This window comes from Arvicola amphibius, chromosome 5 (assembly GCF_903992535.2).
Source record: "Arvicola amphibius chromosome 5, mArvAmp1.2, whole genome shotgun sequence".
NCBI lineage: Eukaryota > Metazoa > Chordata > Mammalia > Rodentia > Cricetidae > Arvicola > Arvicola amphibius.
In genome coordinates this window covers 131,717,602-131,729,869 of record NC_052051.1, presented here as the reverse complement: position 1 = coordinate 131,729,869, position 12,268 = coordinate 131,717,602, and the positions used below count along the sequence as shown (strand labels likewise).

Here is a 12,268-nt window from a genome sequence, read left to right as displayed (position 1 = left end):
GGGTGGTTTAAATTTCCTGCTTGGTGTTTATCTGTTTTTTCATTTCTCTTGTATAGTTTTTAATTTTATTACTGTATGTGTGTTATGCTCACAGATGCTCGTGTGTCATTGCCTATCAGTGGAGGCCAGAAGCCAGCTCAGGGACTGGTCCTCTCCCTCTGCCATGGATGGAACTAAGGTCATCAGACTTTGGCAGTTAGCCCTTTTACTTTTTGAGTCCTCTAGTCAACCCTGAAAACATTTTTTTTAATTTGTTTATTTATTATGTATACAATATTCCATCTGTGTGTATGCCTGCAGGCCAGAAGAGGGCACCAGACCTCATTACAGATGGTTGTGAGCCACCATGTGGTTGCTGGGAATTGAACTCAGGACCTTTGGAAGAGCAGGCAATGCTCTTAACCTCTGAGCCATCTCTCCAGCCCCCCCCCCCGAAAACATTTTTAAGTCCCCAAAGATAATAGCCAAAGCATAGTCTCTTTATCATACAGAATACTAAAAGAGAGGGGTACACTAGTTGGTGGCCATCTTTGGAACCTAGAAATAGACACCCGTCACCAGCTAATAACTGGGCTCATCATTCTTACCGTGTGTGCACGGCAGACCTATAACTTGGGTATATCAGAGGTAATATCTACGCAAATGAAAGAGCACACCAAACCAGTGACTTCAAAGAGCAAAAGGACAACATAGTTTATTGTGCTTTATCTTCATCCTATGTTTACTTCCTTGAAACTGAGCACTCCAAAAGATTGCATTATACTCTAAATTATACCAACAATTCCAACAGGTATCTTTCTCCCTATCTTCCTTTGTAAACATAGGAAAGAAAGGTTTGGACAGCCTAATTACTTAGGGCTGTTCTCTGGACTTTCATATCAGTTTGAAAAGTTTAGCCATCAAAGCCCATGTGGTAATGGCCCGTTCAGGTGTACTAAAGTAATGGCTGTCTGGGAGCCTAGACTAGCTTGCCTGAGGCCGTGGGTAGGGAAGCAGTTACCAGATTCCAGGAGCACCAAAAAATTTTCATGAATGAGCACCAAAAAATTTTCATGAATGATTCTGGGATTTTGTTTGGTTTGGCAAGAGGGTGTTCGGGTTTTTGATTTGGGAGACTTTTTGAGACAAGTCTCTGTCAGTAGCTCGGGCTGACGTCACACTTGCATCCTTCCGGTCTCAGCTTTCCAAGGGCAGCCATGTCAGGTGCCCACAACACCTGAACCCATCAATTCTTGAGTAAGGCATTGCTATACATTAAGGAACCAAAAGGTGATTTTTTTTTTAAAGACTACACTACAACTGCTTCCTTAATGTTTGCCTAAATGGTAATTACTCCATAAACACTGGCTCAAAATAAAAGTGCACATATGGGCTGGAGAGATGGCTCAGAGGTGAAGAGCACTGACTGTTCTTCCAGAAGTCCTGAGTTCAATTCCCAGCAACCACATTATAGCTCACAGCCATCTATAATGAGATATGAGATATGGTGCCCTCTTCTGGCATACAGGCAGGCATGGAAGCCAAATGTTGTATCCATAATAAATAAATCAAAAAAAAAAAAAGCTGGGCGGTGGTGGCACACACCTTTAATCCCAGCAGAGGCAGAGGCAGAGGCAGGCAGATCTCTGTGAGTTCAAGGCCATCCTGGTCTACATGAGCTAGTTCCAGGACAGGCTCCAAAAGCTATAGAGAAACCCTGTCTCAAAAAAAACAAACAAACAAAAAAAAAAACAAAAAAAGTCCACTTATTATTTTTAAACAAGTTCAAGAACCAAATGGACTCAAACCAACAATAACACAATCCTTCCTTTTCATCTTCCAAATTACACTTCCTTTATTGTTGGAAGGTAACTCCTTTAAAGGATGATGGTTACTCTGCTAATATCCCTCTCACCGACACCAATAAAGACAGCATATACTGGGCATGGTAGCACAGGCCTTTAACCTCAGCGTTTGCAGGCCAGTCCCTTCTACACAGAGTCCCAGGTCAGCCAAGGTGACACAGTGAGGCCTGATCTCAAAAGGAAACCAGTGGGATGGCTCAGACAGATGCAGGAGCTTGTTAGCAAGCCTGGCTGCCCAGAGTGGATCCTCAAAGTCCATGGGAAGGTAGACGGGAAACAGGGCCAACAGAATTGTCCTCTGACCCCCCTTACACTAGCCCTAGGATGCACACCCACAATCCCCACGCACAAATTAAAAATAATAATCAGAATGCGTGTGATCGTGCAAACCTTTTGATCCCAGCATTTGGGAAGCAGAGGTATTTAGATCTCTGTAAGTTCAGTCAGACTGTTCTACACAGTGAGTTCCGAGCCAGCCAAGGCTATATAGTGAGAGAGAGCCTATCTCAAAAAACAAAAAATAAAATTAATGTCATTATTGAGCTACACAGGACACGACTGAGTCCAAATAAAAGAACACTACCACTGGAGCATTGACCTGTGAAGTCTATGTACTGACACAAATCTAAAAGAACATACACCCAAGACACCTCGAAAGATCATTTTCAATTGTCATCTTTTAGACAGGCATGTCTTGACTTTCCTATTTCTTTGCTGCTCAACTTTATTCTCCTTTCATTGTTTATCTCCTAAACTATACCATATGTTCTAAGATACAGAAATAATCCTATGCTGTTTTCATTTTTTAATCCTGCTGAAGCCAACATGTGACTGGTCCATAACATTTACAACTACAGCCCACCAGGTGGCAGTATTATTACTGTGCAGCAAACCTCCAAAGGTATCCTCTGGAAAGATTATCAGAGCCCCAGCATCAAAATGCCTCAGACCACACAAGACAATTTTTGAAAACACCTCTCAAAAAAGAGGTTGGGGGGGGGGGGGGCTCTGGGCATAGTAGCAGTAGCGCATGCCCTTGATTCCAGTTAGAGGCAGAAGCAGGTGGATCGCTGTGAGTTGATGACCAGCCTGGCCTACAGAGAACTCCAGGCCATCCAGTGCTACACTGAGATCAGTCTCAAAAAACCAATCAGGGCTGGAGAGATGGCTCTGCGGTTAGAAGCAGTTAACTTCTAGGAAGGGTGGATGCCCTTCCGGTGGACTCAGGTTCCATTCCCGGCACCCACTTGCTGGCTTATTTAAGTCAGTTACTCTAGTTCCAGAGGATCCAACACCCTCTTCTGGCCTCTACCAGGAATACACGTGGTACAGACACACGAGAGCAAAACACCCATACGCTTAAAATAATGAGAGGCAGGAAAGACATGCTGTAATAAATGGGCAAGCCCAAGAGCTGCAGGCCAGCCTGGAGAAAGAGAACCGTCTTGTATCGGAAACAAGTAAATGTTCATTTTAAACCAGCCTATACACTATTTTATTGTCACCACATACGCTCTTCCAAGTCATTTTTAAATATCTGATAAGGTGCACGCTCCCAAAGAAAAGTAACGAGTCAGGGAAATGAGAGACACCTACAGAAAGATATCCCGGGGCAAATGGTCAAAGTCTGAATCAGATACCTCCCAAACAAATCTGCTGGCGGTGGCGAAAAGATCGTAAATTCCAGACTGAAATGCAGCAAATCTGTAACGTGACGCCAGCACTTGTTGCACACAACTGAGTCACACATTTTACCCATCAGAAAATCAAGGACAGGACAACAAAGATGTACCCGGGTCTGAAAACTCAGTCCCCATCAGGATTACAAGCTCTTCCTCACTCAAACACATCTTCCGTGGCACAGTGACTGCACCACAGGAGGCAGGTATGCGGGGTGTGGGTCCGCAGTACTGCCTCTAGGAAAGCATTATTCTACAGGAGGGCTGAAGCAGAGAAGACAGCGCTACCGCTGGCGGGATGGGTGATTCGCGAGTCTGAGGCTTGATGGTTGTGGCCTACGAAAGCCCAGTTAAAGGAATCTGGGGCGCAGAGTACCCAGGACCCGGGCGCCACCAGAGGACATCCTACCGCAAAGCAAACTCTCCAGCTTGGAAACCCAGCTAGCCCTAGGCCAAAGGCGTGCAGCTCAGTCCCCGCCCTTCCCGCGTAGTGAAGGCAGGGCGCACATAGCTGGCAAAATGTCACAGGGCCGAGACTGAGCGCGCCAAAGCAAGACCCACCCCCGGGAGCCGCGGATGCTCGGGGCCCGTCCCTCCCCTTCCTCCGCCCGCCTAGAACTCATTCATTCTTCTGGCGATTGGCGAGTCCACCCGGCCCAGCCACCCTAGTCCAGCAAACCCACCAGATGCTTTGTCTCCCACCCGCCGGAAACCGGGGCGCGCACTCGAGCGCGCGCAGTGGCATCAGCTCCCCGCACCCGGGGCCTGCAGATGAGGGGGATATGGGGTCCGGGGTCAAGTCCCAAGCCCCGCATTGGACCCAACCACCTAGAAATTATCGCCACGACCCCACCGTCTCTACAACTCGAGTACCCCTCCATGACACCCCCGTTCAACTCTAAATCACTAGATCCCCTCCTCTGCTTTCAAGACATGAGAGCCCTGTCCCCTTCGGAAGGACGAGGCACCCGGCCTATGTGGTCCCTCCCCCGGAGCCCGGCTCCCGATGGCGTCCCGGGAGCCTCGCGGCGCTGACGATCGAGCCCGTACTCACTTGAGCAGCAGCTGGTCGTGCTCGGCCTTGAACTTGCCCAGCTCGATCTGGAGCTTGGCGCGCTCTCGGGCCGTGTCGTCGAGGGCGCGGCGCGCGTCGGCCAGCTCCGTCTCGTAGAGAGCCTTGAGCCCGGTGAGCTCCCGGCCGCGCACCTCCTCGCGCTCGGTCACCTGCAGCTGCAGCGCGCTGTTCTCCGTCTCCAGGCTGCGCACCTTGTCGATGTACACCGCCAGGCGGTCGTTGAGCTCGCGCAGCTCCTCTTTCTCCTGCAGCCGCGACAGGCGCGTGGGGCTGAGCGGCGTGGAGGGGGCACTGACGCGGCTGCCCGCCCGCGGCGGCACGGGGGTCGCGGTCGCCATGGCGGGGCGGTGGAATCGAAGGTACAAACGGCAGGCCGGCGGCGGGGACCGAGGGCAGCTGGGATGGCGGCGGCGGCGGCGGCTACCGCACAAAGAGCGAAGCGGGAGGGCCGCGGAGAGGGCGATCGCCGGCGAGACGCTCTTTGTAAGCGCACACGCACACTCGCCGACGCGCGCGGGAAGAGGCCGGGGCAGCCCGGAGGCCGAGAGGGTGCACGCCGCGGACGCGAGTCTCCCGCCCGCTGCACTTTGTTTCCTCTCGAGCTGCTCCGAGCGGCGGGCGGGCCTGGGAGGAGGACGGCGGGAGGCGGGCAGGAGGCGAGGCGCGGGGGGCGGAGGTGGCACGGGCCGCGCTCCGCAACATGGCGGAGCCCCCCACGTGACCGCCGCCGGCCAATGGCGAGCGGGCGGCGCGCCCCTGCGGCTCGCGGAGGGGGCCCGGCCTGGAAATTCAAAATCTGACCCCCGGGCAACCGTCGGCCTCGCTCTCGGGCTTGGGCGTGGCGGGGAGGGGCGCCCCGAACTGCTCGTTCCTCAGCCGAGAGCCCAGAGCCCGCCGGAGCTCGTGCTCTCCCCCTGGGGACCCCTGGAAGGGCCGGGCCTGCAAATGGCGGGAAAGAGCCCGAGGTTTCCGGGGCGGGTCCGCGCCGCCTCCTGCTGCTGACCGTTCAGGGAAATTCAAATGTAAACGAGTCCGGCCGCGGGCGCCGCGACCTCCACCCGGAGGCCTGCAGGCCCCAACCTGGCGTGTTGGTCCCGAATGCCAGCCTCTCTAGGATAGGAAACGGTTCGCAGCAGCACCTAGCTGTGCTGAAGCCGACGGCTTGTTTATCACGGGATAAAGCAACATTGCTTCTGAAATAAGAATTTGCTAGCGATGATTTGCGGCCCCGGATCCGTTTCTTGATGTACGGTTTTGTCAAATCAGAAACAGCCCACGAATGATCGTCTTAACATGACTAATAGGATAAGCTGTTGTCGTGGTTCATTAAATTAAGATTAATAAAAAGTCTGGGCTTGTGAAAATTGAAATAACTTTTGTTTTGTTTTAAAAAGTTACTCCATAACAGAATTGGCCGCTAGATTGGTTTTGATTTTGAGACAATGTCCCCGTGGCTAATCTAGGATTTGTGGCAATCTGGCCTCCCGAGTGCTGGGTCTACTGGTAAGAGCTACCACCCTGAGGTCATTTTCGAAGTTTTTTTCAGACCTGTGGAGAGTGATAGCAACCTTGCACTGCTTTCGACAACCTGTGCTTCTATGGATAGAATCTCTCAGACTCAGACTGCGGGTTTGCAGTAGATACGTTGTATTTTGTGTGTGAGTTCAAAGGGGTCAAAGGAGACCAGACACATCGTGTCTTTCCACGGTGGATTCCCGGGATGGATGGGAACTAAGGCATGGCAAACAAATACCTTTACCAGCTGATCCGTCCTGCCCACCCCAGAAAGGTGTGTCATTATGAGGCTATTATACCACGAGTTCCTCTTGGGAAAATGAAAGGATTCCTAGTTTCCAGAGAAGATATGTAAAGATTAAGTAAATTATGTGAAATGTATTGAAACACTGTATCACATATAGTAACTCTTGCTAATTGTTATTCAATTTCTGCAGTCAAAGCAATAAAAAAATTTAGTTTAGACTTAGATAGTCGCCCATTTTTGGTCACATATTTTTGCTAAATGTACACTTGCTTTACTTTTTCCACACCCAACTACTGGGTGTGTGTCCTACCCTGGTTCTTTCCTGTCCTCCTCATTCAAATGATTTCTGAAATCCCATCACCTCCAGAGTTTTAGAACTAAAAATTGCTTTAAGTGTGAAATGTGTGTGTGTGTGTGTGTGTGTGTGTGTGTGTGTGTATGTATCATGATTTCAAATATAATGTGTTGTTTATCCTATAAAACTTGTCAGGACACATATCTAATTATTGGTTGTTGTATATATACCCCACCAAGTTCCAGCATGCCATGCCTTTGTTTTCCTCTTCTATAGTTCAACTGGAATGGCCACTACAACTTACTACTTATAGAGAACTTACATGGCATCTGCCCAACTTCCTGTGTACCATTTGGATCTGGGATGGAAGATGTAGGCTACCCAAGAGAGATGAGAAGAAGGGGGCCAGACTGGGATGGGGTGGCAAGGTAGAGGAAGTGGGGAGAGAGGGATACTAGCACACCCACTTTTGTCCCAGGAAAGGAGAGTGGCATCTGGCAGATAGCTGAGCGTACAGTCTGTGCAAATAGGATAGCTCGGACAGAGGCATAAAACTGAAGAAGGAGAAAAAGGAATTGCTAAAGGCTACTCTTCAATATGTGTTTACTGAGTGGATGAACGTAGAAATAATTGAACACATGGTCTTCTATAGATCTCAGTTGCTTCATATTTGCTTTGCAAAATACTTTTTCCAGTTGTAAAAGCATAAGAGTTTGAGATGCAGGGTCTCTTCCAGTTCTGATTAGGATTTTTGTATGTTAAAAAAGGTCTAGAAGATATAAAGCACAGAACACTGATCTTTGACTAGGATTGTCCTCATGGCACAGCCTCTGCAAGTTTATGTAATACCCAAGTTGCTTTCCACATCCACTTGTTAAATCTCTACATTTGGCAACAGGATTAATGGAGTTAGTTTCCTTTGACTCTAGCTTCATCTTTTTCATTTGGTTGGTTTGATTTTCTTTGGTTATTTGCAAGACAGGCTTTCCCTGGGTGGCCCTGGCTGTCCTGGATCTCACTCTGTAGACCAAGCTGGCACCACACTCAAGAGATCTGCCTCCCAAGTACTGGGATTAAAGCAGTGTCACACCACCCAACTTATAGTTTTATTTTACTGGAATATTGCTTAGGGTTTTTTTTTTTTAAGTGATTTGCACTCTTACTCAGCCATGAGTCACATGACAAACTGTGATCATAGTGCTCTAACAGTGAAATCATTGTAAACATTTTAAAGCATTTTTAAATCAATGTTTATGTATCTGTTCTTTAAATGTTTGTTTAATCTTAAAAGGGTTGCCCCTCCACTGTGCATCTCAGCCTTGAGCGTGATTTAAAAATAGCAGTGTTTTACTGGTTATTGGTGTCAAGAGTGTGAGGTTTGCAGATAATTTGGCTGCTTCTAATCTGATTGGAACTGGCCCAGCTCAAAGCCTTAGCAGCTTTCCTTCTTCAGGATCAACCTTAGGTAGGTCACTCCTTTTACCTTGAGGTGTATGTATGGCTTACCCAGCAGCTGCTAAGTTTATTAGCATAATTCTACTACGGAAATGAGACTCTTCTCCCTGAAGCACTGTGGCCAACTAATGGTTACTGGAGAGGGAGGAGTCACTTTTCTTCAATGGGCACTGATAAGTGGCCTATGCTCCACTAAGTAACACCCAACACACACACATATACTCATGCCAGCAACCCTTATTAAACTCAGTGGGTCACCAAACAAAGGAAGAAAAGATGTGAGAATAAGAGTGATGTCGGGTGTGGTGTCACAGCCTCAATGTCAGCCAGCTCGGGGGCAGAAGCAGCTTGTGTGAGGCCTGCATGGCCCACACAGAGTTCTAGTACAGCCAGGGCTACCCGGAAAGTCCTGGTCTCAAAAATAAAAAGAGGAGGGAGACTTGTTAGAAAAAAGAAACAGTTCAGAAGGAGTGGGAGGTGGTTATAGAGGTAATGAGGATGAAAATCATCAAATATATACATGTCTGTTATTTTAAGGATGGACCAGTGAGATTAGTCAACAGGAAAAGCATTTGTTGGCACAACTGATGACCTGAGTTCAATCCCCAGGATTCAGCTGGTGAAAGGAGAGAACAGACCCCTCAAGTTGTCCCCTGACCATATCCATACACACACACGCACACCACACACACGCACACCACACACACACACCACACACACACACGCACACCACACACACACACACACGCACACCACACACATACGCACACCACACACGCACACCACACACACACACATCAATATAATTGTCAAGGAGTTATAAAGACTTCCTGATACACCTTCCCACTTGACCTGCTCACAGTTCCTGAAGGTTCCGCGTTTGAGATCAGTCTGAAAAGATAAGCAGCATCCTTTCCAGTCCTGCAGCTGAGTTCAAGAAAGCAAAGGGGGAAATGCATGGTAAAACAGAAGGATGAGGTTTCAGCTGGACAGCAATGAGTCCCACTCTTCTGTCTCATCTTTGCTCTGTCCTCCTTCCTGAGATTGCAGATGGGGCTATGGTTTCCAGAAAGAGTCTGCCTGAAGCAGTCCCCTCCACCAGAATCCTTCCACACCTAATAAAAACTCCAGCTGGGTAAAGGACAATTGGAAGCCAGGCATCCTGTGAGACCCCAGCTCCTAGTCATACTTGCGGGCTGAGGCCGAGGTAGGGTTTAAGACTCAGTCAGTAAAGGTGATTTGTGGCTTCCGGAAGAGTCCCGTTCCCTCCACGTCAGAGCAGCAGATCAGACTCCAACAGCAGCCTTGCTGGAGCTCTGGTGGTCAGCAGCATCCAAAAGACAGCAGAGGCAGCTGAACATGCAGCGTGAGCGTGAGCACGTTAGCTGAGCCTGCGGCTAGCTAGCAGAATACTTTCCTGTCGCTCATCCCCAGCACAAAACCCCAAGGCAGCAAGCAATAAAAGGTAAGAGTAACAGCACAGTAACCTGTGATGGTTAGTAGGGCCTGGCCAGATACCTTAATAGTCAAACTTCATTCTAGATGCTTCTGGAAGGTGTCTGGGTGACATTTAATTTCATTCAGTAGTCTTTGAGTGCATGGGTCTCATTCAGAAACTGGGAGGCTGAACTAGAGCCGGACTCTCCTCTGAGGAAGGAAAGGAATTGCGAGCCTACTTCCAGCTTGACCATCAACTCTCGCTGCTCTCCAGCTTTCCACCTATGCTTGCCGGTCCTGAGCAGATTCCTGAAAATACATCTGCCCTATATAAATATACCTCCTGTCTGTCTGGGAGATTTTTAGGGAAACTGGACTAATGCACCTTCCTTTACCTTTCCAAAGGGTGTGAAGGAGCTAAAAAGCCTGCAGCTTGAAGTGAGGAGTTGAGACAGGAAAGGTTTGGACATCTGCTGAACATCTGCACGTGGTGGTATAACACTCTGTGTACACTATGGTAATCTACATACCAGCCAGAAAACACTGGTGTAGGTGATCCCCACTTCGAGGCTCTCATGTAAATCATCTAGGCCTCCAAGTGCCAAGTACTAAAGAGCCATGCACAAAGTAACATAGGAACATATTGTAGGGCTGGGCAGGGCTCTGTGTGGGAGGAGGAAGTACAAAAGACATCTATGAGCTGGCTTCTAAGAATGTCATCCTCCAGGGACTGGCAAATGGATTCAGTACCTTGTAGGGGCATGAAAATGACAACCCACAGCCTCCAGGGGAAATTGGGGGAACTCTCATGTGGCACCCCTAATCTCCATATGTTGTGCTTTTTGTTTTAAACCATACCACATGGGAGTACTTCAGGAAGTGGTGAGGGATGTACATTTTAGTAACTGGGCTGGCCTTCGCCAGTCAATAAGAATGGAAAATTGAAGAAATTATTATTAAAACAAGTAAGTTGGTTAATATGGCACAAACATAATAGTAATGTCTTATCTGAAACAAAATAGGAAATTAAGCGGGAAATGTTCTTGCGTACCTACTGTGTGTATGGCACTGCTCTGTATATTTGAAAAGAGATTTATAAGGACTGGAGAGATGGTTCAACAGTTGAGAGCACTTTATACCCTTGCAGAGGACCCAGGTTCTATCCCCAGCAATGATCTGGCTTTCTGTAATTACAGTTCTAGGAGGTCTGACACCATCTTCTGGACTTCATGAATACTTTACAAACACTGGAATGGTGTGCTTACATACACGCAGGCAAAATACTCATATAAAAAGAAATAAATCAGGGCTGGAGAGATGGCTCAGAGGTTAAGAGAATTGCCTACTCTTCCAAAGGTCCTGAGTTCAATTCCCAGCAACCACATGGTGGCTCACAACCATCTGTAATGAGGTCTGGTGCCCTCTTCTGGCCTGCAGACATACACACAGACAGAATATTGTATACATAATCAATCAATCAATCAATCAATCAGATGGACGGTGGTGGCGCACACCTTTAATCCCAGCACTCGGGAGGCAGAGGCAGGCGGATCTCTATGAGTTCGAGGCCAACCTGGTCTACAAGAGCTAGTTCCAGGACAGGCTCCAAAGCCACAGAGAAACCCTTTTTCGAATCAATCAATCAATCATCTTGGGAGCTGGAGAGATGACACAGTGGTTGAGGGTACTGGCTGCTCTTCCATAGGTTCTGAGTTCAGTTCCCAGTATGATGGTTCACAACCATCTATAATGGGATCTGATGTTCTCTTCTGGCAAGCAGAGAAACATGCAGAGTACTCACATAAAACCCATATGCATAAATAAATTAAGAAAGGAAGGAAGGAGAGAGAGAAGCCGGTGGTGGTGGTGGTGGTGGTGGTGGTGGTGGTGGTGGTGCACACCTTCAATCCTAACACTCGGGAGGCAGAGGCAGGCAGATCTCTGAGTTCAAGGCCAGCCTCGTCTACAAGAGCTAGTTCCAGGACAGGCTCTAGAAACTACAGGGAAACCCTGTCTCGAAAAACCAAAAAAAAAAAAAAAAAAAAAAAAAAAAAAAAAAAGGTTGCACTTCTCTAATGTAACACTTTGTTTCTTCCTTTAAGGGATTTCAGTTGGTTGGTTGTAAAATGAAGGATGGAGAAATGAAATCTCAATTGTCATAGGAAAAAGGGAAGTCACCGAATTACAGGAGTCCAACATTTCTTTTTTTTAAATGTTTTTGTTCTTTGAAATTGTAATTGCATCATCATTTACCCCTTTTCCTTCTTCCAGCCTCTCCCACACACTACTCCTCCCTTGCTTGCAAATTCATGGCCTCTTTTTATTTCATTATTAAACATATACACATATATCTACACAGACACACATATATGACTAAATACATGAACACAACCTACTCAGTTCATATAATGTCATCTATACATATATGATCTCAGGACTGATGACTTGCTATTGGATAACCAATTGGGAGGTCTCTTCCTCCAGGAGGACCATTTCTCCCATTCAGTATTCCCCAGTTGCCCATAGTTCTTTGTCTAGGGTTAAGGCCCTTTCATGTTATCATGTGTATTGGCGTCAGGCTGATTCAAGTCTTCTTAAGGCATCCATGTTGGTAAAATTTCATGGTGTAGCATCTGATGTCTCTAGAAGATACAATCTCACAGCAAATGTCCTGTTCCTCTGGCTCTTACATTTTTTTCTGCCCTTCTTCCACAATGATCC

The 12,268-nt window shown here is 47.7% G+C and overlaps 1 protein-coding gene across 1 annotated transcript in view; it reads right to left on the bottom strand.

Moving 5' to 3' along the window:
* The window catches only part of Lmnb1 (lamin B1), a 45,156-nt gene extending 39,926 nt beyond the window's left edge, over nt 1-5,230 (bottom strand). The window contains exon 1 of the mRNA XM_038331602.1: nt 4,578-5,230. Within this exon, the coding sequence (XP_038187530.1) occupies nt 4,578-4,936 (359 nt within the window). The 5' untranslated portion in view covers nt 4,937-5,230. The remainder of the gene's footprint in view (nt 1-4,577) is intronic.
* Nucleotides 5,231-12,268: the final 7,038 nt, after the last annotated feature.